Source organism: Falco punctatus, assembly GCF_963210335.1.
Source record: "Falco punctatus genome assembly, chromosome: 9".
In the NCBI taxonomy this organism is placed as follows: Eukaryota; Metazoa; Chordata; class Aves; order Falconiformes; family Falconidae; genus Falco; species Falco punctatus.
The window spans coordinates 19,210,910-19,236,558 of NC_137589.1; the positions used below are offsets into that span (position 1 = coordinate 19,210,910).

A 25,649-nucleotide genomic window follows, 5' to 3' on the forward strand; every position below is an offset into this window, starting at 1 on the left:
CCTTCGAGGGACCAGCTCAGCTGAGCTGGTTTGGTTTGTTGATCCAGTAGGAAAATACTACCTTTTTTTTTTTTTTTTCTTTCTTTCTTTGTCGTTCCAGTTGGCTGAATTGGCACAAGGGATGCAGCAGGAGCAAGAGGCTAGGAGGTATCAAGTCAATCGAAGTTTTCTTAATAGTACCTTTGATCGCTGTTCCTTTGGCCCACAGATACGTAGCTGCCCAGTGACAACAGCGAGCAGGAGCCTGCCAGGTGCAGCAGGGACACACGAGCACCCCCCACCTCCTAACCCCAGCTAACAGAGTGTGAAGCCTCCAAGTGGGAGCCCTGCAGTGGCACCCCCCCCGTGCCAGCCTGCCCCTCGGCGGGATGCCCGCAGCTGAACGCGACCCTGGGGGGGCCCACGGTGCTCCCACCGCCTCAGGGGCGCTGCCTGCGGGGGGCCCGGGCCGGCGCTGCGCAGGCCGCCTCGTGCGGCCTGTGGGGCCTTTCCTGCGGCCAGGCAGGGCCGTTTCGAGCGGCGGAGGCCCGCAGCCCCTCACCCAGAGGAGGCCCTGAAGCCACGGCTGCGGCGCTCCGCCGCCATTTTTGCGCCCTCAGAAGGCGGCGGGGGGGGGTGGGGGGGGTGGGGGGTGAGGCGCGGGCCCCCTCCCCCGCGCGTGCGCAGCGGGCGGGGCGGCGTGCGCGCGTGCGCGGTGTTGGCCGGCGCAGCCTTATTATAGGGGCGGGGGGGCGGCGGTGACGGCGGCGCCGCATTGCAGACGGGCGCGGGGATGATGGCGCGGTGGCTGCTCTGCCTCCTCGGGCTTCTGGCCGCCGGTAAGCGGCCCTGCCGGCCTGGCCTCCGCCTCCTGCTGCCCGTCCCCCTCATGCTTAGCCCCGAAGACCTGCGGGCGGTGTTCCCTCACCACCGAGGGCCTGCCCGGGCGGGAGCGGGCTGAGGGCGGCTGGCGCTGTGAGGAGGGGTGGCGGGGGGCAGGCCGGCCGGCCCTGAGGCCGTTCCTTTTCCAGCAGGACGGTCGGGCCCGGCTGCCGAAAGTGCAGGGAGAGGAGGTAGCGATGAAGGAGGGGGGCGGGGAAGCCTCTGGCCGGGACCCCGCCGGCGGTGGCGCAGCTCGGTGTGGGGCCTAACGGTGCCGCCGGCGGAGCAGGGCCTGGGGCCGGGGGGCGGCAGCAGCAGCGGGCATTTCAAGGGCGCCGCCGGGGTGGCAGCGGTGGCAAAGCGGTATTTGGGGTGGGGGGAGGCACCCGAGGATAGCCGTCAGGTAAACGCTGGGAGAAGGGGAAAGTCCTGGCGAGAAACCAGCTTTTCCCGCTGCGCTAGGAAAATTACTTCCCACAGCGGTAGCCTTGGGTTGGTTTGTGTCGGTATTGTGACAAATCGGGCAACTATTGCCTCATAGAGCCAAATAAGAGCAATAGGTAGAAACTTTTTCTGCCAGCAACTCTATCTTTGGCATTTCAGGGATAGATGGCTGTAATCCTCTTTCAGATGGAAGGAGGTAGTCTTTTCTGTTGCATGCTTTTAGCAGTCTAATTTCATTAGGGTCTTCTGCTCCACATGGAAAATTCCACTAATTTTGGTGCTTGCTGCTTCGTTACTTGTTGCTGAGGTGGTGGCGGCAATAGCTGATAAAATACCTTTAGCGATAGAAGTAGAGGTTAAACAAGACAATGCTTGTATCATGTGCTTTGCAGAAGCTAGACAGATCTACAGAAATGATTCATAGACTGACTGGAGGGATAATTACACCTTCAGGTCGTGGTATGGAATGGGTAGAACCCCCAAAATTGAAGGTCTGATACAGCGATGCACACAATGTTTTGGATAATTTGCCTTCAAATGAGACAATTTTAAACCTAGAGCTTATTTGCTTATGAGTTTAACCTGCCATATTTCACAAGTCAAGTTAAAAAAAAGCCTGACTAGCTGTTTAAAAGTGATAGGAATAACCAGCTGGCAGATTGCAGTTTATGCCTCTGAGATCATGCATGATTGTGCACTAGTCTTGTACTTAAGTGGAGTTTTAACATACTGATAAGTGGACAATTTAGTGAAGAATCTCAGACTTTTCAGGCTGGAAACAAGGAAGCAAAAATAATCTTTCTGCATATCTATCTGCTTTAATAATACAACTTCTGTCTGCTCTGCGCTGAATTGACTGACATCATTAATCATTTCTGTTGGGACTGTTTCCGAATCACTAAAGTAATTGTAGTTTCTTGGGCTTTAAAAGTGAAAAGGATTTGCCTTGCAGTATCTACCAGGTTTCTCATTAGTGTATTTAGGGAAATTGTAATGAGAAACCAGTTCAGCAACGAGAATTAGCTTGGTCTACCTGTTAAAGGCATGTGTGTACAGCTGAGTATGGCAGAAGACTTTGTTAGGCCTGTTTTTCTTTAGGAAGTCACTGTTTTAACACAAATAAACACCTGTCTTTTTTTCACCAAGGTTCTGTTATGAATACTAATTGGCTCACCTATGATAGTATTGTGTAGGATTTTCTGAAGATTTTACTGTAATGACCTGAAATGCTGTTTTAGTCTACTAAGCTGACTAATTAGCTGTATCAAAATCTAGCCACCCTTGGCGTATCCTAATGGAGTTACTTGGCTAGCTTACAGCATGGCTGGTAGGCCATGAGGGTTTTGGTTGACCTACTTACAGTGCTTCTGTGCATCTTCCCTTTAAGGGAGACATGAAGGAATTAAAACAGGGTGTACAGGACTTGGGATCTCTGGACTACTGATACGCACGTTGATTATTGCATGTCTTTGAGACCTGGAAAGGGGGAAGGTTGGGTGTGCAGTTAAAACAGAAGTCAGTTTCTCTTGAGCTGTATTTTTTTCCTCCTGGTAAAATAAAAGTGAAGATGGAAGTAGAAAGAAGTTTAGGATGCGATTACTTCATCCTTGCTAAAATAGTAGACTTAATCTTCCTTCTTCCAAAGATTTCAAGCTAATATTTAATTCCCCTAACAAACACTGGTCAGAACATCTGGGAACAGGAAAATGGAAGGCTGAGTTAGTCTGACATGCATTTTCTGGACGATGTGGAAAAAGCAGATAATTGGGATTACGTGCTGTAGTTTGCAGGCTTGTTCTGGTTGGGAATGTGGTTTCTGACAAAAAAGCTAGGTTGGTGCAGCCCACTACTGTAGATTATATAAGACACCTTCCACTGTTCGCCTACTGTCTAAAAAATATGTCCCTGTTTTCTTAGAGGAATGATAGGGAATGCTGTGGGTGCGAGGCACTTTATGCCTGTCACATAACAAAGTGGGGCTTTGGTAGTGCACTGGTCATGTGGCTTGGGTAAACCTGCCCTTGCACAATCTCCTCCTTGTTTGCAGAAGAGGTATAAATAGAGTTGTTCTTGGTGTTGTCTGGAGGAGCTGCGCAAGTTGTTCTGCCTGGTCACGGTCACGCTTGGCAAAATGTGCGATTGCATCTGCAGAGTTTCTGAAGTCTTATGTGGTCTTTTTACAATCTCAGTTTCTGCTGTTTGGCATACCACAAAAGTAGTTCTGGGAATATCTGAAATCAGAGATGAGGTAGAGGGTGGAAGAAGAGAGTGGGAGCCTGTCAGCAAAACTGTTGCCATCAGGTGATGGTGATGTCAGTTGGGACTCGGGGAGGCTGGTCTGTGCTGTTTTAGGGAGGGTTTTCCAGTGTAAGGTGCAGGAAGATTTTTAACTTGCTTCTGTGGGGGAAGCAGGGCCAGTTACTGCTGGCTGCCAGTGGGTTTTTGTTTCAATAACTCATGTGGATCTGATTCTTCAAAGCAGGTTTGGGGCAACCTTAGAACTACATAACAAAAAAAGCTTCTTTAAGGATTTACTTGATGCTAATTTTCTGTTTAATTTTTTTCTTTATGTAGCAGCTTTTGTATGCAGTTAATTTGCTGCTATTAAGATATCAGAGTTACTATTGCAAATTAAAAGGGGTACTTCTGTGGTCTTTGAAGTGTGTGTATATTTTGAGGCAGTGCTTGTCTATTTGGTCACAGAGCAATGTTTAATTTCAGATATCGGTATTTTTCTTTCTCTTGGAGTGAGGAGTCTCCCTTTACACTGTTTACCCTCACTGATTTTTGAACTTTGTTCTCTGCTACTCTAAAAGTCTGCATGTAAAGAGATTTTCTTGGTGATGCTGAGTAAATGAATCTTGCAATGAGATTTCAAGGCTTGCTTTGTTCATATGTTAACAGTTCAAAATCCTTTGACTGTGTTCACCTTGGGATGCAAGCTATTAGTATGCAGATGTTAGGGGGTTAACACTTTCTTCTTTCCTGCTATCAGCTGCTTCATCACTGTGCTCTTGGGTAGGTTATTCTTTCACCTTGTGTGCTACAGGTTGCCTTTTCCAGGTTCTTCCATCGCTAACTGCTGTCCTTCCTGAAGCTGCTCTTTAAAATGTGCCTTTTCATCCCTCTGGCATACTTTCTTTGCTCAGCTGCAGGGGTATGAAATCTTCCCTTTCCTCTAAGGGAGCTTGCTGTTGTGTTCTGTGTCTGGCATTCATTCTGCATTAAAGCACTTCTCTGGCAGCAGTGTGACAAAGAGCATTGCTCCTGAGACAACTCTTCTGTTTCTTCCTGGCAGTGTCTTGAACTGCCCTGTTTTCCGACATTTCTACAATTTCACCTGTGCTTTGCTGGGACTGCAGTGTAACCTGTGGCCAGGAACTTTGTCTGCTCTTACAGACATGGCTCTCTGCATAAGTGGCAGACTTTTCTTTTCTTTGTGGTGTGAATATATTTGCCTGGTGAAAGGGGGATGCTAAATACAGAATTTCTGCAGAGACTCACATGAAATCTGTCCCCCCACCCATCCAAAAAAAACTCCAAAAGAAAACCAGAAGGAATGGAGATGGACAACAAGTATGTGCAAAATGTTCAGACTTACTTCTGCAGGGATCTGCCGCAGGGGAAAAATGCTTCTTTTAACTTCTTGGGAAAATCTTAACATACTGTATGGGACTGCTTACTACCTGATGACTACCAGATGCCCTTGGATGTCCAAATACCTCTTCTAGATTCTGTCATAGAAAAATCTCAGGCAGAAGTTGGCTTGCTTGGCAACCTGGTGGCAACCTCTGGTCAATGTGGTTGTTATTCTCTTGCAATCTTCATTGTAACTGGGACAGTAGAGCTGATTTTGCTGTCTTTGCTCATTGAGGTAGGAACAACCTTTTACAGCAGAAGTAGTTTACCAAGATGAGGTTGGTGTTCCCCACTTTAAGGAAGAGGCAAATCATGGTGTTAACTCAAAACTCATTACTTGTGAATTGTGCTAGTTACAAACGTTTCAAGCTTGATACTTGATTAGTAGATATTGGACAGGAAGACAGAGTTTTGATCAACATCTAGATTACTGATAACAGCTAGTCAGGTTTCATCTGTTTATTCCACAAATTGTCTGTAATCTCTCAAATATGTGGTCATTTTACTGCATTGTTGATCCAGAGGCATAGTAGACCTTTGACATGAGTTACTAGTGTGTGATGCAGTTACAACTTTTGAAACTTTAGATTTACTAACTGACCAGAGAGGCAGTGGATTACCGAGCCCTTCAGATAACTTCCAGTTGAGGTCACTCCTTGACTTGGTGACATTGTGTAAGATTTGATGAAGAGGAGTTGATCCCTCTTGACATCTTTAACTTAAACACACTTTGCTGCTTTTGCAGTTATCAAAAGAAGTGGGGAAGTCGGTAACTAACAGCACAGAATGGCAGACACTGATGTGTTTGCTTGGTCTGTGGGCATTTCTGGGAGATAATAGTAGTGTTTTTTTGTTTTTTTGTTCTTTTTAACATCGCCAAATGGGGCTTGGGAAAGAGTATCTCTGCTGATTAATATGTTTATTCACTTGGAACAAATTAGGGTGTCATAAAGATATGAGAGTTGGCAGCACCTCAAGTTACCTTCTACATTTGACTTCAACCAATTAAAGTGAACAGCAGCTCAGCGCTTTCCTTTTCTTGCAGGTTAATCTGTCTGTAAAAATACTACTCGCACCAAGGCTTTCCTAGCAGTTTGGAGGAGGTTTAAGTCTTTAAGCTGAATTTCTTTGTGTGCTCCGGTATAGTTTTCTGGCTTACCTTCTGGCTTGTTAGGGAATCTGGGCCTTATAGAATCCCTGTTTGTAGAAGCTTATGTAAGGGGTTAACTTACAAGCATGGACACAAAAGTCTCATTAGTAGATTCAGTATAGCTTTGGAGGGGATTGCTTAGAATTTTTTTCTGAGAATCTCAGTAAGAAATTCAGGCTGGCTCTCCCTGGAAGACAACTAACACAAATGCTTGAGGGAAGGTTATTCACAGGGAAGGTGATTACTTAATTTTCCAGTAGCTGTCCTTGATAATCCAGCCATTATAAGCATGCTGTTACGTTCCTGCTCTCTGAAGAGGAGTGAAGAACTGAACTGTGCTTTCATATGCATGGTTCTAAGCTTTCCAGGTAGAAGAGGTGGTATTGTTTGAGGGAGCTGTCACCTCTACTTCCCTAGCTGCAGACTGTATGTTACTGTTTCCATTCCAGATACCTAGTGTTGAGGGAGAAGGTGATAATATCTGCTGCTTTGAAGAACTGTCAGGGAGTCATGCGTGCTTGCTGAAGTAGGATGGTACCACTGTGTGTGCAAGTTGCAGGTTTCCCTTTATCTTCACAGCCTTTAAACTGTTTTTTTGTGTGAATTCCTGGCAGAGTGCCATGTGATGTACAGTAGCTGTCACTTGTCAGGACTGTGTTACTGGTGTTGTGGCAGTGCTAGGTTTCTCACCTGGGCCTCAAAGAAAAGGTTTCTTCTTTCTTTTCTGCTGTTACACTTTGTCTTTTAGAGTGTTTTGGTTATGTTGTTGGGCTTCAGGCTGTGTTCCTGAGGCACTGCTTGTTCTGTGAGATGACTTCTCTTGTCTGCCAGGGATGAGCATCAGAAAGGTCAGCGTGGGTATGAAGCTTTTTTTTTGTGTTTGCTTGGAGAAGCTGCAAGTGTATGCAGGGGTCCTAGGGTGCCTGTGGGCTGTCAGCTTGGCTAGAAGTCTGAAGGCTAGAAAGCTGAAGTTTTTCACATCTGAAGACACTGTATGTGGATTGCTTTTCCATGCCCCCTTCTCCTTCCTCCTCCATTTCCTTTTGCTGCTTAATTTAGGAAAAATGTGTTGGAGCAAAGACTGTTCCTTTAAAAAAATTGAAGAAACCACATCTCTGAAGCGGTTCAAGAAGGAAGGAACCAGTGAAGAGGACAAGTAAAGAAACATCCTGGCTTTCACAGATAAACTTGTTTGGTGCTCTAAAAATGGTGGCTTGCAAGAACTGCAGGGAAGGGGGGCAGGTTTAGGTGGGCATGGTGTATGACTGTTGAGAGCTAATCTACAGAGAAAGGAGAAATCTATTTAAAAATGGATTACTTTATCTAAAGAACAATATATGAAATAAAGGGATCCCAGAGGTATCTAAGAAGATAATCCCATTGAGTTTATCCAGCAAGCATTAAGAGTGGTGTGAGGTAACTGACAGGACTTTGTTTTCACTTGAGTAGCTGCTGTTCTGGGGATGTGAAATACCGCTTTAAGGTGTCGCTCTTCTTGTGGCAGAGGCTATTTTGAGGGAACAGCAAGATAACTGTTAAGACTCAAAACTGTTCATTCTGTTGTGAAACAGCACAATGTCTTAACATACTTGCATATTTGCTTTTGTGGTAATGGGAATTAATATATTGAGGAAAAATGCTATTTCATAATAAAACAGGAGAACAAGCTAAAGGGAAAAAGTTGTGGGAACAGTAAAGGATTTCAGGCTGCTGTTTTCTGAATTTGCAAGATCTGAATTAATGTGGAATTTTTTGGTTTTGTATCTGTTTTTCCAAGGACAGTCAGAAAGGGAGGCTAGATACTGTTGTAGTGAAGGTACATCCTTTAATATTAGACATTAAGTTTTGTAATAAAAAAATTCAGCATAATACAGAATAAACTAATCCGAGCTTAACTATATTTGAATCCACTGTGGAACATGGAAGAAAAGAAGCCATCCTTAGCGCGCATCATATGTGCTCTGTAGCTGCTTTCTACAACGTGCCAGCAATGTGTGGCCCTAACAGACAAATTTGCCTAGTCACTGTTTGACCATGATGTACGGAAAACATCAACTGTAGAATTGTCTACTTGCAAGGAAAGAACTTCACCAGTGTACCTTATAACTGAAAGGACACTTATGTTCCTCAGTTTTCTGTTTTCTGTAGATAAATGTTCCTCCTCATGGCATAGCTGATTCAGGTTTCCTGAATCTGTTGGCTTTTTTGACAGAAAAGCTATGTAGGTATATTGCATTTCATCCTGCTCTGATATGCAGGAGTGAAGACTTCAAATAATACAAGTGGGGAAGGTCTTCGGGGTGCTTACTTGCATCCTAAAACTGATTTTCAGTGTTCTCTGGCTTGTGAATAGTTTGATGCTTCTCATTCTTCACTGTCCTTGCTGGTTTCCAGCTCTTCTGAGATTTTTTTTTGTCTTTGGTCTTCCTGTAGAGGATTGCAGATAACATTAGTGTCCTTATTCTCAAATATGAAGTGACTGTGTGGCCAGTAGCAGTGCTTTGAGCAGAATCTGAAAAAAATTTAGATGTGTTCTGTTTCTTCTTCTGAGAAATTACTCTTTTTCTCCTTCCAGACTGGTGAGACTGCAGGGAAGCAGAGCAATCGTAGGCATCAAGCAGTTAATGTACTGTCAAAAATCAATCTAATTTTAAGACTCTTCCACCCCTCCTGAACAGAATTATCTGCAGCCTGCACTCTGCTCACCTCTGCTTTGCTCTTCAGTTTTCTTCTGCCTCAGTGTTGTAACCTTACAAAACCCTGCTGCTCTGGCGATACCCTTTGCTGTGTCCTGGCAAGTCAAAGCATTGGTGACTGACTCTGTGTGAGCATGTGTTTGATACAGAAGCCATGCAGTAGGGAATTTGTTAGAGACATACAGCCAAAAAAGCTGATAAGTAAGCATAAATCTGACACGTAGTATTTCTTTTGTCCTGTACTTAAATTGACCAGGTCAGAGGCTATGAGGAAGAAAGAACAAGACTAGCTGTTAGACATTCTGCCAAAGGTGGTACTGATTTGAAAAGTCATACTAGTGGCAGGATCTTAATGGAAAAAGCCAAAGAAAACCTGAAAGTTCATTAAGATCTGGCAGATTGAACCGGTGTAAGTTATGGTGTGAATTCCTCAGCTTGGGTTTTAAATGGCCTCTTGGATTAAGAGCTTGAGAAACTACTTGGAATAACTATTACTGTAGTTTTATAATTTAGTTTTGTAGTTCTATAGTATGCTTCAAATGGGAGGGGGGAGTAATTTTCTTTTGATTTCCAGAACTAAAGGCATAGGTTAAAAGCTATAGTGAAAGCTGTTAATTCCACTGTTTAAAGTCAAGGTCTTGCTTGACCTTAGCCAGAGCTTGATTCTCTGCTTTGCAGAGCCTTCCTACCACTGTCCAATACCAGTATTTGAAAGGGAAGAATAACTCCTTCCCTCAACTGAACGTACACTTGGTTATTGTCATCCTGCCAGAGCTGACAGCTATTTGGCTGACCATTCTGACTTTGAAACTTAACTGTTCTTAGTGCTTCCAGATCAATAATGCTGTAATTTGGAATAGGTGGTCTGTAAATATTGTGCTAACCATACATTATTGGAAGCTTTGAAGTCTTGTTCCTACAGTCTTGTGCGCAGTCCTAGTGTGCTGCCTTGCTGAAGGCTAATTAGGCTTTTTGCTGGGAGGGAGGATGGTAAACTTTGAGCTCTTGTGTAGAAAATTAAGCATGCAAAGCATGTTTTTCTTAAAATAAATGGGTCATTCCTCTGTGAAACCCAGTGTAAACAGGCTCTATAAATCAATAGGAGAAGGCTGCAGAGTGCCACCTACAAATTAGTGTTTATCTGGCTCTTTTTGATGCATAGTGGCTATGTACCTAGTAGATACAGTGGTAATTCAGCCATTAAGTTGATCATCAGGTTGTTTAGAACCAAGACATGAGAAATGGGAAAGTAATAGCTCATCTGTCATAACCTTACTAGAAGCTTCGTAGGAATCCAACAGTTTGAATTTGTGCTTCTTGGTTGACAATGTAATTTTACAGCATTTTGTGATGTGTAAATGGCATTGATGTAAAAATAATGGCTCCTAAACAACACCTATATAGCTAATAGGTTTGGATGGGTTAGTGGTGGTTTTTTTAATCTAAACTTTGACAGCAGTGTCTTGTAGGCTTAGACCGTGACAGATTTCCTTGGAGCCTGTCTCTTGTAGGATTTTAGGAGTTGCTTCTTCATAGGTTACTGCAACATAGGAGATTGACTGCTGAAGAAACTAGGCGTACTGACAGATAAGGATGGGTTTAGAAAACCTGGAAGAGTTGGGTGTCCAAATAGCACACACAAAAAAGGACAGGCTTGGGAAGTCAACTAAAAGGTGCGGTTGATTAACTTGTCCTATTACTTACTAATGGTGCAGACTTTTTACATTTCTTTAGGAACAATGTCCAGAAATGGCATTCTGTATTTTACTTCAAAATGTTGTAGGTTGCAAGGCAATTTCATGTGGGGTGGGAGGTATGTCCGGACAAGGACTTGTACTTCTTTTTTCACCCCCACAAATTTCTGTGTATACCATTAAAGAACTGACCAAGAGAAAACAAAGTCTAAATAGACTTAATGGGCTTAAAAACTATTACGATAGAATATGTCTCACATTGTTTTCAGTCCCTCTTTTGCTTTGACTTGTCTTGAAATTTTCTGTTTATGGTCAGTGTTTCAGTCTGCACCTGGCCTCTTAAGTCTTCCACTTATGTGTGTGTTGTGGCCTCTAATCCAGTTAGTTTCCTAATTCTCTCAGTGGCTCTATACGAAAAGGGTGGTTCACCTGGGAGAAGGAATACAGACAACGGTTAGAAGCTAGATGTAACTGCAAGGACGGTAGGACAGAAGAACAGGGAGGCTGTAGCTTTGGGAATCAGCTGTCTGAAGCATACATTTCTGCTGTGAGCAGTTTCTCTGTTTCAAGTCATCTGATAGTTCTTTTGTGGTAAGCAAAGTGGGATTTTTGTTGGGGTTTTTCAAAATTTTTTAATAAAAGTTTGGTGATGGGGGAATGGACTGCTGAAGTGCTGAGACACAGGCATTTCAGTAGGGAAGTTCAACTGTTAAAGAAGTTTTCTGAGTTCTTTGGCTGTGTAATCTGTATTTGAGACTCATGTTTCAGGTCAGAAATTGCTGGATTGAAACGTGCTTTAAAAATACTAGTAAACTGAAGTGGCATACTGGAGAGATGGTGTTTATACCATAGAGCATTAGCCTCCTTGCGCTGGGTGGAAATAATTCGAGTATGTGAAAGAACGGTTCTTGTTTTGGCAGCTGTGGCGAGCCCTGTTTTGTGGCAGAAGGACTGCATAAAGGGACCAGAAGTATGGTGTCAGAGCATTCGGACAGCATCACAGTGTGGAGCAGTGAAACACTGCCAGCAGAATGTCTGGAACAAGCCTACTGTAGTAAGTATCAACTACTGAGACTTCTTCCCACCTGTAGTTGAGGTAGCTGGTTTTCATATGCTGATGAAGATTTTTGAACTCTCAGATTAGAATTAATTTGGGTGCTAGATAAAAGTTTCTTCCCACTTCTGTGCCTTGCACAACTTGTCTGCTGATTTCTCTGCGACCTGTTGCACAATCATGAGCCGTGTGTGGAATGGAGCTGGTGGATTTCAGACTGTTCCTCTTCATTAAACTGACTCCTAATTCGTAAAGCCTTTTCTTACTCTTAACTTGAGCAATGCCAAACTAGTAAGCTTATTACTAAAAAAGCTGTATGCTTCTTTAGGTCTTTCTCCTAAGTTAATGGTCAAAAAAAGACACAGCATATGCTAAATTATTAAAGCCATGAGATTGATTAATGGTACAAATGTTACATTTAGTGTTGCTTTTCAAGTTGCATTTACACTAAGTGTGAGGGCTGCTTTACTAGATGTAGCTGCAGTTTGTGATATTGTTTCACAATTTTCTGGGGATGGCAGGGCAGGGAGAGAAAGGAATTTTACTTACAGATGCGTTCACTCCACCTTTGCTGTATCTGTGCCGAGGTGTGTTTCAGATTGTGGAAAAGATTGGGGAGGGGAGGAATTTGAGAATGGCAGAGCGCAACTGAGCGAAGCCTGCCCGAAAAGTTCTTAGATTTCTAGTAAGTGTGAACTCTTCAAGGAGTAAGGTAAAAGAGGTTCAAGAGAAGGCTTCTGGAGGCAATGTACTTCAAGGGAGGTGGGGCTAGGTGAAATAGGCATGCTGCCACTTGCTCGCTTCTTCATACCATGTTTACTGAAGAAACTGGAGCTAGACATGTTTGGAATAGCCTCACTTCATTTAAAACGACCTCTTCCCACCCCAGCTTCAGACAATATTTCTTCCTTTGCTTCAGTTCCAAATGTGACCCTTGTTCTTTGCATTGTTATTTGCACACTGCATTTACAGTTAGTTAATTCAGTCTCAAAGTAACTCTCTACTTTTCTCTCCAGAACAGTATCCCCTGTGACTTGTGTAAGGAACTTGTGACAGTGGCTGGCAAGGTTTTGAAGGATAATGGCACTGAGGTAAGCTGTTCTCCTTGCCCCAAGGCACTATTTGATTTCATTGCCTTACAAGATTGCAAGGTGAGGGGGTGGAAGACTAGTATGCATGATGTTTTCTCAAGCTAAGCAGCAAATATTGAAAGGGGCCAGAGATAGAGTAAATGGGGAAAGACTTTTAAACAGCCTCTTCTCGTTTAGAGATTAGCAAATTCTAGAGCCTCTCATGCTCTAACACATCCCTGATTGACTGTAGGTGTTTAATAAAATTGTTCTTTTGCCAGTGGGTTGTCAGTCTTAAAAGGTGGGATACTTCAGTCTCTAGAAGTGGATGATTACACCAAGTGGACTTTTTTTTGGTTGTCATCACTCCTTCCCTTCTGTGAACCTGGGAGTACTTCATATAAACAGATAATTCTTCCACTAGTCCATAATTTCACTAATTCTTGAATGTAAATGTTCTGTGCTGGCAAAGCTCTGTTGTGAGGCCTTGCAAGCAGTTATTTCATGTCTTCACTTCGGCAGGGTCTCATTGAAGGTCCAAGACTAGGGAAAACAGATCTATAGTTTAAAACGTTATTGTAGTTTTGCCTGCCAACTGCTTGGGCCTACCTGAGTCCAAGGGGCTTTTGTTAGGCTTTGTGTTGGGTGTTTTGGGAACGGAAAGAGCATGAGAGTGAGCGAGAGAGCACACGTGAGAGATTTTGATAGTCTATAGCCTTAACTCATCTCTTATAGGATGAGATCCGTGCTTACTTGGAAAAGACATGTGAGTTCCTTCCTGACCAAGGCCTCGTCTCCGAGTGTAAAGAAATTGTAGATTCCTACCTACCAGTTATCATGGATATGATCAAAGAAGAGCTAGTAAGTGGATAACAATTTGCAACTATTGGAATTAAGTTGTGCTCCTAATGATGCCTGAATTTCTCTTCTACATAATATTGTGCATATGAACCTTCAATCATGTATGGATTAATGGTGTAAATTTCAAGACTGCATTTGACCTTCCGATAATTGTTTCAGCTGAATAACTCTCTACTCTGAACTTTAGTATAAACATATGCACATACAAAAGTGCCATCAGTCTAGAGCTTTATGTATGTATCTGTTCTCACCTAGGATAAACCTGAAGTTGTATGCAGTGCCCTCTCACTGTGCCAGTCTCTTCAGAAGCAGCTTGCTGCAATGAAACTTCAGAAACAACTCCAGTCCAATAAGATACCAGAGCTGGATTTCTCTGAACTGGCATCCCCCTTCATGGCTAATGTGCCTCTTCTCCTTTACCCTCAGGACAGACCCAAGCAGAAGTCTAAGGTAAGGGTGCAGCGCTATTCCAGCATGCAAGAGAAGTGCGTGTTTCTTGCTCCAGAGCTTCAGTGCTCCTTTGCATAAGAATTTATTGATGATTCTTGGTAAGGCGTTGTTGTACTGGGCACAGGTTAAACTGATGTGCTTCACCTGCATGGCTATCTCCTATTGAATTTTATGCTGATGCATACAGACAACTACCTTTTTCTTTACCCTGTGGGTTTAAAGCTGAGAAAAATGACAGCTGCAGCCCCTGTGGACCGTACCTGTAATCTAGGATTAACCACCACAGTCTATAATGACAATTCTTGTGCTGGGCTGTTTCCATCCAGGACTGTAGTAGTCAAGCAGGTCTTACTGGAAACAGTTTTCTCTTAGAGCAAGCTTGGCACCAGTGTTCAAAGGAAGAATTCTCCCACATTCAGAGTAATCTGCTAGCTGTGCCCTTCAGGGGAGGCATTCATCTCTGAATTCAGAGGTGACAGACTGGATCAGAAAAGAACAAGTAGTTACCAAAGGGGAGTAATCAGATGATAAAACTTGGGAGTAGAGGCAGAGTCTTGATAGCAAGCCTAGATATAGGAGTTAAACAGTCGAGTGGGTGGAGAACAAGCTGCTGTGGGTGGAGCAGGTAATATCTATGCCAGATTTAGAAACCTTCCCACTGTGGTCTGTAACAAAACCAAGAGATTTTGAAGATTGGGTACCTTAACAGTTATCTCGGGTTTCGGAGCCAAGTAGGTACCTAATCTCCATCTAGTGGCTGGTGCACATACCAGCAGCAGCTGGTCTAGTATTAGCTCAGGCTTTTATGTATTCTATAGAATATTTATTAGGATTTGTATATGCTTCAAAATAGCTTTCAAAACTTGGTAGTAACGGAAGCTTCTGAAATGTGTTATGTGAAGATATGTCAACTTAAGTTTCCTTTCACTCTTTGTCCAGGGAAGTGGGGATGTATGCCAAGACTGCGTTCAGCTGGTTACTGATGTTCAGGAAGCTGTGAGGACAAACTCATCTTTTGTGAAGTCTTTGGTTGCTCACGCTAAAGAGGAGTGTGACCGTTTGGGACCTGGAATGTCTGATATGGTAAGCTTTTTTTTTTTGTTCACAAATCTATTCCTGTATGTGACTTAATCCTCTCAGTATGATCTCTATTTAATAAAACAAAGGAGAGCGTGTCACATGTTATGCAGTATAACAACATTGAAATAATAAACTTCCAGGTCAAGAAAATTGGGTGGGGTGTATGGCACTGGGGAGGAGGAAAAATATTTAAGACTGCTGCTAGCCCTGAAGGCCTTTCTTATAAAAATGATCTGGCAGGGAAATGTGGCCATATCAATGAGGGGGAGTGCTTTTGCCCTGAGAGGAAGAGAAAAGGACTTACCAGATAAGCAGCTATGTGTGCAATGATTGTGTAATGTGAAATGCCATCTTACATTTGGGACAAGCTCTGAAAGACAACACAATAGTTACTAACTGAAGCAAGTATATTAATACCTTGAGATGTATTAGAAAATCCTAGATCAACTCTACAGCTTAAGTGGTTTGGTATTTACAAGTTTTTCTTTTCCTACTTTCTGTAGTGCAAGAGCTATATCTCTGAATATTCTGACTTGGCTATCCAAATGATGATGCACATGGTAAGATCAGTAGAATATTATATTTGCTCTCAGTTTTTCTGCTTTGTGTAGCTAACTTACTTGGAAATGGGAAACTTTAACTCTATAGGTCTGGGGAGAACCCTTGCTCTGTAAGTCTTGCTGTTAATGTTTTGAACTTGGCATTGAATTGGATAGTGACTTTGGTCTCAGAATGCTTTCTTTAGCACTTTCCTTTTCTTTCAGAACTACTTCAGCAGTGCAAAAGGCACTCTAGTCCTTTGAAATACAGAAGATGCATTACATACGTTCCTTTATACTCCATTTCAGTCCTGTACTTACACCACTTCCCCTCTCCTCACTAGATACTGTGTTAAACGTATTAGAGTTGGGTTTTTTCAGTGTCTTGCAAAATTGGTTCAAGTGTTAGAGATACTGTGTCTATTTGAAGCAAGACTAAAACATTCCTCTTCTGGAATTGCTATCTCAAGACTCCTGCTCTCTGGGCTCTTAGTAGGAGCCATGGAAAGTGAGTGGTACTGCACTACCTCTTCTGCAGCAACATACAGTGTATTTTACCTGTGACCACATCCATAGTACCTCTTTATCCAGAGATCTTGAAACCTTTAAAAAAAAAAAAAAAAACAACCAACAAAACCAAACCCAAAGGTAAGATTTTCTTTAGAGAATGCAGTGCCTTGATGCCACAAGTAACATGAACAATTTATAAGTGAATTTATGGCTAGAGTATGTGGTTGACTTGAACCTGAATTTGGTAATACAGTGCCTTTTTTTTTGTTTCCAGTCACTCAAGGCTATTTAGAAGCTCATACTGCTTTTTAAGCATTTGGGGGTGGCAGCAAATCTTTGTTCCATCAACTAGTTAGTTTCTCATAAGCATTGCAATACAGTCTGTTGTTATTACCTGAAATTGGAATATGACCACACCTTGCATCCGGCTAAGTGTTGTTCAGACTCTTTGGAGGTAGTCTTGCCCAGGATGCTTTAATGACTTCAGATGAATAATGCTGGTTAGCACTGTGCAATTAAATGTGAGTTGCTTTAGCAATGCTAAGGATCTTTGGGGTGGGGAGCATGTCATATTCCATCATCTATATGGAAAGAATGTATGCAGTTCCAAGTGCTTGGCATTTTTTTTCTCTTAACTGTTATCTTTAATTTCTCCTTTCTTCCTGTCTCCAATCTCCCCTGTCAACAGAAGGATCAGGTAGGTGAGCAACTTGCCTGTGGTGATAGCCTGCTCGTAGTTCACTTCTTGCTCTAAAAGAGCTTGTAGTTTACTTCTTGCTCTATTAGCTGTGTACATGGTGTGACTGTACTCAGTGTTGACAGATACAAGGGATATTTATGTGATTAAAACAGAGAAAGACTATAGACTTCCTCCACTGGATCAGTCCTACTTCCAGCTCCAGACGCCGGTTTGTGCTATTGAGATTTCAGCTTGATTATGTTTTGGCCAGTAGAGCATAGAATATGCTCACTTTCATACAAGAAGGATAGATGTGGAAAAAGCATGCCGGTGGCTCCTGTCAGCTTCTGGTTTAAAGGTTGAGCTCAAAAGGGCATGAGTGCAGCTGTCCCTGGGTCTCTTTTTGGTTAACCTTTAATTCTAGGACAATGGTATAGACGTTTGGAGCATATGAATTGAAAAGAAGATGTGGGAGGCCTTTAAGCTCCTGCTCCTTTAGAGCTATTTGGGCTTCTAATTTAAGTCCTGGGAGACCTTGTGTCTGTCATCTGTCTGTGAGGGAACATGTTGTGTGTATGTGGGTGTTGCTGTAACACTAATATCTGGAAATGCTTCTTACAATGCATGAACCGAAGGGCTTGACCTAAAGGTACTGCCTGGAGTGGTCTGAAGCAGCAGTGTATCTCTGAGATACTGCTTTTGCCTGTGCATGAGGTTGTGGCATGATAACTGTTGTATAAGCCTGTGCTGTAAGAAGCTTGATGCCCTGGTGACAGGGTGGGGTACGATCTGCTGATTAACCATAGGACCAAAGGTACCTTTTTTAGCTTAAGTAGACTTTAGGTGGAAAATTCAAGTTTTGTGTATTACTCTCACTTTCGTGTATTACTTACTTTCTCACTTTGTGTGGATATAATGTGGCCTCCTTAGAGCAGTTTGGCTCATGTCCAGCATTTACTTTTGCTTTTAGTAATGTATGTTTCTAAAACTTTTGAGAAAAACAGAGCCTTTGAAAAGGCTTTCTAAGTCTCTGCTGTTTCCCCTCTTACTGTGAAAAGAATACTTGAAATAGTTACTGCAGATACTTGTAAAAAAGGGTTAGACTTAGGTTTTAACATGGTTAACTTCTTGTTTCTTGTAGGCTGCATTCAATAACGTGGGAATGTGTTTCTGTTTGCAAAATGTGATGTTACTGGATGCTTTAAAGAAGGTAGTTTGTGGAAAGAGAAAAGGAGTCCTTTCTTCTAGGCATTTCTTCCAGCTTTTGGGTGAACTCTGAAGTCAGGATAATTAGCCTCTTCTGTGATTACTTAAAGCTTTCAGGGGAGCAGCTTCATGGATGCAGGTCTAATGTGATGCTGGTGGCCTGTTCTGGTGTTGGTAGCTCTTAAGTCAACTCCTTTGAAGGGCTTGCATAGTGTATCAGCTCATGGTAGATGGGGTTTTTAAATGGATGTTGCCTAACCTCTTCCTCTTCTAAAGGGACTGCTAAATTTCATTTGGTAGTTATCCTGCCTATAACCATATCAAATGCTTTGACAATACTTGAAGTAGAAGTAGTAATGAAACTTCTAGTTGTGTTGGAGCCTTCTAAAACTGTTCTCTGTGCCTGCTCACAGGCTCCGTAGAAAGGACAGAATCTTCTGGACTTCTTAAAATTGGTTATACTTCTCTTTCCAGCAACCAAAGGACATTTGTGCCATGGTTGGGTTCTGTCCTTCCGTGAAATCTGTTCCCCTTCAGACTCTGGTGCCAGCTCAGGTGGTTCGTGAAGTAAAAGCAGAAGTTGTGGAGGTAAGGTAGACTCTTGGTAATAAACAGCTTTGCCTGCCTTTTTGCTTTGGTGTAATGAACTAGATGAAACAGAAAAATAAGAGCTTTTATGCATAGAATAATTCAAGTCTCCCTGCATGTACATTACTGGCCACCTCTTGTTACTGAAGCCGATCTGTGAAGAAGAGCTGACTGATTTGCTAGAATAGTGGAGCCTATGCTAAACCAAAGCTGTAAAGTAGTATTTCAGGATTGAAATGGGAACTCCTGTTCCGGCAGTAGCGTGGCAGCCATTCTAAATGACACTTCAAATGTTAGAGGGCAAATTGCTGGATTTGGGTTTTGCTTGACATTTGGAGTTAGCTTCCATCCCTTTTAAAAATGGGACAGCACTCTGCCTGTGCAGATGAATGAGCAGAGTCAGAGTCGAAGCTCTTGAGTTTGGAGAAGCACCTTAGGTTCTCATGGCCTTTATGTGAGACATTGGCTGAGGTTTGTGGTTTTTTTTTTTTTTTTTGAAAGGGAAGGCTCTTTTGAGGACAGTTAATTTCTGATTAACAGGCTCCAAACAATTGCCCTCAAGTCCCTCAATTTATAGCTTTCTTTTGCGAACAGGAGGATGCTCTCAATTCTAGCAAATTTTGTCCTTGGGGTATTGAAACACACTTCCAATTTCCCTTGACTCCAGTCACTGTGGGGCTGCTTATTTCTGTGTCTACTGAATTCAGCTCCTTTCCTTATACAGCCTGGGGATTGTAGTCTTAATTAGTCATACAAAATGACTGTTCATTTGGAAGGACTTTTTACTTAGACCTTTGAGGTTGGTTTTGGGTTCTGTATGACCTTTTGAGTTCAGTTCAAGCTGGCTAGCTAGGTAAATGAATTAGTGTGCTGCATGTGAATGTCAGTGCTGTTAGACCGATCTTTCACCAGTTGTGTCAAAAGTGGTAAAGTGCTGGTTTATTGTTTTATATGTTTCTTCTGTGTCCTCAGAAAGCCTCAGTTCAAGAGAAGACTTTTTCGCTGTGTGAAATATGCGAGACCATGGTGAAAGAAGTGACTGGCCTCTTGGAGAGCAACAAGACAGAGGTGTGTAAGTGATGGAAATAGTACTTCTTCCTAGGTTTGGCTAAGATGGGGCTGTATTGGAAGAGGGGAAGGAAAGTCAATTGTATTGTCTGTTTTCATGAGAGCAAGATTTTCATCCTGGGTGGGTTGGAGTAAGAAAACATGTACTTACGAATCGAGTTAGATTTCTGTTCTTCATTTGCCATGCATCCCTCATCGTGCTTCAGGAGGAGATTGTACATGAAATGGAGGTGATCTGCTACCTCTTCCCAGCAAGTGTCAAAGACCAGTGTAAGGACTTCATAGATGTCTACGGCCAGGCTTTGATTGACATGCTCTTGGAGGCGACGAATCCTGAAGCTGTGTGTGTTATGCTGAAATGCTGTGCAGCCAACAAGCCTCCGCAGCAGCCAGGTTGGTGGTGTTGCAAAATGAGCTAGTTCACCTGTGATTGTATCTCTCTTGAAGACATGTGCTTTAGTACTTTGCTGCCTCCTTTCTTCTTTTGGGAGGAACTACTTAAGTGCTGACATTTGTGGTGGTGTTTTGTGTTTGTTTATTCCCCCTTCTCAGTTTTAGTGAAACCTGCAGGTGGCTTCTGTGATATCTGCAAGATGGTGGTAGCTTATGCAGACAAAGAACTAGAGAAGAATGCCACGACAGCTGAAATCGAAGCTTTATTGGAAAAAGTCTGTCACTTCCTGCCAGAGTCTGTCAGTGATCAGGTAAAGTGCTTGTGCAGGAGGCAGGCTAAAAAGCAGTGGTTGTTTTGATGGCTGGGAGCTGTCCTTGTTGATTTGTTAGGTTTACCTAAGTCTTAGTGATAATTACACTTACTTAATTTTGAGTGTTTCACCTGATGCTCTGTCTACATGCTAATTTTAGGTCCATCTCTCAAGTGTCTCTACTTCTGCTATAAATGTCCAGGTACTCATAATAGAGGTCTCTGTGTTTGAGCAATTACCTTGCTCTCTGGCTGGAGACAAACTGTCCACAGGTGCAGCTGGGACTGGCTTGTGCTCAGCACTGATCCTTCCTAAGTTTTTTTTCTTTTACTAGTTAGCACCAAAGCATAGCGGCTTGTCATGTGCAGTAGACAGAGAAAGAGGGAGAAAGCTTGATCTGAGGCAGCCAAAGGACCGCACAGGCCTTTCAGTGTGGCAGCCTACCTTCCAGTCAGAGCAAGGCAGATAGAGATGAATAGAAGGATGAAACATTTTGCAGAGTATTTGGAAAAACGAGAGAGCAGGATCTCTTGGTGGTTTTTGAGTAGTCAGTCTTCCTTTGCTAGAGGCTGGAAGGACTTCGGGGTGCAGGGAGGTTAGGTTTTTGCACTCCTGATCCTCGAGGGTTGGCAGTCGTTTGAATAGATGAAGACTTTTAAAGGCCTGAATTGGCTGGCTGGCTGGTTGTACTAATTTGCAGTCAGTAAAGGTTTGCCTTGAAATACTCTGAGAACAGTGGGTGGGAACAGCTGAAGGTTTTTTCCTCAATGCTGGTCCTTTTCAGGGGATTAACAAAGTAATTGCAAGTAGGCTGGCATAATTTCAGCGAGACAGCAGAAAGCAATACCTGTTAGGCTATGGCTATCAAGATTTACCTGGAAATCTTATTAGGTGGCTGCTGAGTGTCAGCAAGTGGCAACTGCTTATAAGTTTACTAGGAATACAGTATACAGGCTTAAAGTGGCTACAGAACAGCTATTCCTGCTGACCGCTGTGAGGCTGTTTAATAGCTGTGGGTTGCTTATTAATTGGTGCCGTTAGTCTCAGCTAAGAATACCAGTATCTGTCTGTGCTTTGGAAATGGCCTCCCCACTAGAGGGCTGGCTCCTACCGATGGGAAGTGTTTGTGCTGCTGCCTGGCCTGAAGTGAATAGTAATTGCTTGAGCTAAAAGTGCTTAAGAGCCATTACTACATTGCTGCTGCCCTGTTCAGGATGTTTGTCTCCAGCCTGTTCAGTGTGCTTTCCTCTTGAGACAGCAGTGATCTCCACAATTAGAGCTTTGCAAATCGGAGTCTGTCCTGCTTGGTTCTCTTCCTTTTTTTGTCCGCTTTCTCATCATAACCTTTCTGCAGACAGCTGCAGGCAGGTATGAGCTAGCAAAAAATTATGTAGTTGTGTGATTAGTACGATGCTGAGTCCTTTTTGATCTGCAGAACTCAAGCCTCTGGTTTATCAGTTTGGAGTGATTGTTGGGATGTTTGGTGTTGTGCACATGCCTGCCTACTGGTGACCGTATCGTCTGTTTATGGCTTTAACAGAGGAATCTCTCAACCTTTTTTTTGTTACAGTGTGTTCAGTTTGTGGAACAGTATGAACCTGTGGTTGTGCAACTCTTGGCAGAGGTGATGGATCCCACTTTTGTTTGCACTGTGAGTATTATTGCATTTCGCTCTATTGAGTATGGGCTCCGATACAGTCTTGCCTACTCTTCTGTATGCCTTTCAGTGCCTAGCATCCAGAAACTCTGCTGGAATAAAAATCAGCAGACTGAATGCTTGGATCAAATATGGTTGTGCAAGGCCTTGGGCTTATTGAATGGACAGCTGTCAGACTGCCAGCCTTGTGCAAGGAAGGATAGAAGAAAAGAGCTGCCATTGGCTACCCACTGTTGAGGTTCAGTAACAAGGTGTGGTGTGCCCTGAATGTGATGAGAAGAAGCAAAGTGACTTTTTTTGAGAAAGGTCCCTTTCTAGAAACTGTTTCTCGAAACTTAGTATGAAGGAGCAGTTGTGGTAACTTAATTCTTTCTTGTGTCAGATTACTGCTTCATGTCTAATTGTTCAGCTGCAAGTGTGACTGCATTTGTCAGCTGAGCATGATACTGTGGGAGCTCCTGAAGCTACCTCAGTGTTGCTTCCACACTCAGTCAGGTAGAAGCTCAAACATAATGAAGTTGAAATCTCTTGGTACAAGCAGAAAGATGCTGACTCTGTTGCTGTTTTATTCACAGAAACTTGGGGTCTGTGGATCAGCTAAACAGCCTCTCCTGGGGGATGATGCTTGTGTCTGGGGTCCAGGTTACTGGTGTAAGAACATGGAGACTGCTGCTCAGTGCAACGTATGTAAAGCAGGATTCTGCCTCAAGTTTCCTATTGGCCTTTGATAGCTCCTTATAAGCTACTTTGCCAGCATCTGTACCACACTTTCAAGTGGCTGAATTCCAGTTTCAGGAAGCAGAAGGGTGCTAGCTGAAGGTATTTGAGTTTGATTAGAGGGTTTTCCGTAGCCCTCAGCTTTCTTAAAGCAGACTGTTCTGTCACCCTTTTGTTCCTGTCCCCCACCTGTGTGCTAGCACTTCAGAGTCTATGGTAAGGTACAACGTGAGCTTTATATTTAGTCTTTGTTCCTGCAGCTGGCAGACTGTGTCATGGCCTCTCATCAGGCTCTAAAAGTTGGCCGCCAGTATTGCTGTGGGCTGATGCTTTCTTTGCCAGGCCTTAATGGCTAAGGGTCATCAGCATTCTTTCCTGAAGCTTCTGGGTGGGGATGAGGAGGACATTATTTATTCTAGTCCTCTCTGGAATCACTTATTGTAAGAAAAATAGATTTGCTTTTAAGACTGTGTCTCAGAATAAGGTGTTGAATTGTGTGCATAGATGCACACTTGTTTACAGACAGGCTTTTTCCCAGTAACTTAAACTATTTCTTTCTCTTTAGGCGGTTGATCATTGCAAGCGTCATGTGTGGAACTAGAAGAAGAATTTCCAGTTCTGAAAGTTTGCTGTGGCTCTTAAAAATGTGGGCCGAGGTTGGCGGAGAGCTGTATCTCAAATGTCCCTCCTCTCTGCCTTGTTAACAATTTGACCTTCAGGTTCCTTTATTGTAACTCTTCTGTAGCAGTGCTGCTGTTGAAGGATCAGATCTTCATTGTTGACTTAACAAAGATATTTCTGATTGTACAGTTTAACTCATTATGCTCCTAAAAATAGTCAGTGTGTTGTAGATTTTTAATTGGTAGGCTGAAATGTTTTTAGGTGCTGGGAAGAATGGCAAAGGTGAAATAAAACAAGACACTTAGCTTTTAATTTAAAAAAAGAACAAGATAGCAACTAAATTTTAAAATATCTTTTCTGTAGTCAGCCTTTGGAAGATTACATGCTTTGCATATTTAACATCTGGCTCGAATATTATTTTTCTGTGTAACCGTAGGGGAACTCTTAAAGGGATAATGTTGAATCTCCAATTCCTTCAGGTGGAATTTTCAAAGCTCTGCAGATGCAGAAGAGGGGACTTTGTGTGCCCAGCTAACTTTCAAAGTAACTGGTACCTAAAAAGATGCACTTGCATTGGAGTGACCACACTTGGGCTTGTGGTGTTATAGCTAAGGAAACCCTCCCTCAGCCTTTGATCACGTCCTCTTTATTTCCTTGGACTAGTCTCAGCATGGGTGTTCTACTGTTAAGCCCTGTACAGTGGGATTTCAGTCTTTGAAGCATGCCGACATACTTAAGGAATGGCTCAGTTGGTTGTCTTTTTTTTTTTTTTTAATCTTATTGCTCAATTCTGCTTAGTCTTGCAGCTTCCTACACGCAGCCAGCCGGGTGCCAAGAAGGTGGAGTGAATTGGGTCAGTAGAAGATGGAGGGGAAAAAGTACAGCATGGGTTGTGCGCATGTCAAAGTGAGTTCAGCATAGCAGGCAGAATGCATGGAAATTTTTTTTTTTATTGTAAACTGCCCCTTGATCTGTGTTTCTCTCATAGCATATTTCAGGCATCTAAAACTTCAGAGGCGCTATGAGACTTGTGGGCTGTTTGCATTGCTGCCAGCCATTCTCACTGACACTCACCCTTCTGAGTAGTTTGAAGTATAATTTTTTTTCTAGAGTTCCCATTTCTGTTGGGAGATGCATCTGAGTAGCAAGCGGACATGTCAGATGGCAGGAGCACTGTAGCAGGTATTCGGCAGTGCTGCTGGCATACCTGACAACCTGGCTTTCACGACTCTGCAGCATCCTGCTGACGTGGCCTGAACTTCTGAACAAAAGCTTTTCCAGGCGGCTGCTACTTTGGAAGTAGTTCAGGCCCTTGAGGTGTGGGGGCCTCGAGTGAGAATCGTGCTTATGTTGCTTGAGACAGACCTTGCATCCCCTGCCAGCATTTAGTGCGTAGTTCTGAACAAGTTAACCCCTGAAACAGAGGCACCAAAGTAGCTCTGAGGAGACTTTTGGGAAGGAGGAGCTGGGCAGAGGTGGAGCCTTGAAAATTCCAGTCCTGTACAGAAAGGTGCCGGCAACTGCTACTGTTCCTGTGGCGTCTTGTGTGAGGCAGGAGCTCCAGTGACCATGCTTTAGCAGTGAGCAAAGTAATTTTCATGCAGTTTAATGGAAAAAACCACTTGACTGCAGCTTCTTGGTTACTATGTGTACATACTAAACGTCTGAGCAGTGTTGACCAATAGCAATACTGGTTTGTCTTTCCTCTTTGCATTTGTACAGAATGCTGAAGCACTCATGGCTTTAAGAAATAAAAATGATTTCCCCTAAAGATGTAAAATACCTGCAGCTTTCTGTCTGGGCAGGCTTGTGCAGTGGTTCCAGTGGAGTATCCCTGTTGGGGTAGATATGCCAGATAGGAAATGGGCTCTCTTCAGCATCGCTACCCTGGAGGTACAGGTTGTGTTACACCATGGCATGTAGTATGGAATTCTGATCTTTTAAACCGGATGGCGTTCTCTTTAACATGAATATTTTTTGGGGGAGGTGGGGATAGATTAACACTTGCTCTTAGAGGTTGGCAAGGCTTTAATTTTTTGGGGATTTTTAATAGTGAAGGATTCATGCTAGTGACCTGTTGGCAAGGTGAACCAGGGGAAATCCTGTGCTAGTGCTGGGAGTCTCTTTAGTTTTCTCCCTTCCTGTGGACCGTGGCACCTGACCCGCTTGAGTTATGCTGGGGGGACACGTGCAGTTGCTTTCTGAAGAACATTGTCTTGATTTTTTTTTTTTTTTGCACAAAAGCTTCCTTAATGAACAATAAAAACTTCTGTAAACCGATAAGTTTGTGTTCTTTGTTTCCTTGTTGTATGCTAGTTGCCAAAGGATCTTGTTATCATCCCCTTTTGCTGCAGAGCCCGG

General features: G+C 43.1%; 1 protein-coding gene across 5 annotated transcripts; it reads left to right on the forward strand.

Annotated features, from left to right (window-relative positions):
• The first annotated feature begins 686 nt into the window (after positions 1-686).
• Positions 687-25,571, forward strand: PSAP (prosaposin). Of its 5 annotated transcripts, none has more exons than XM_080401338.1 (15): positions 687-818; positions 11,405-11,538; positions 12,555-12,629; positions 13,344-13,469; positions 13,725-13,919; positions 14,859-15,002; positions 15,503-15,568; positions 17,869-17,937; positions 18,408-18,521; positions 19,494-19,589; positions 19,796-19,982; positions 20,160-20,293; positions 21,864-21,944; positions 22,526-22,633; positions 23,233-25,571. In XM_080401338.1, exons 1-15 carry the CDS (start codon positions 773-775, stop codon positions 23,266-23,268), a joined length of 1,611 nt encoding a protein of 536 aa, XP_080257464.1. In that variant the 5' UTR covers positions 687-772; the 3' UTR covers positions 23,269-25,571. The 5 variants fall into 5 exon arrangements, with proteins under 5 accessions (XP_080257464.1, XP_080257463.1, XP_080257466.1 ...); XM_080401337.1 differs by having other exon boundaries at positions 688-818; positions 20,142-20,293; XM_080401340.1 differs by lacking the exon at positions 17,869-17,937 and having other exon boundaries at positions 689-818; positions 20,142-20,293.
• The last annotated feature ends 78 nt before the right edge of the window (positions 25,572-25,649 follow it).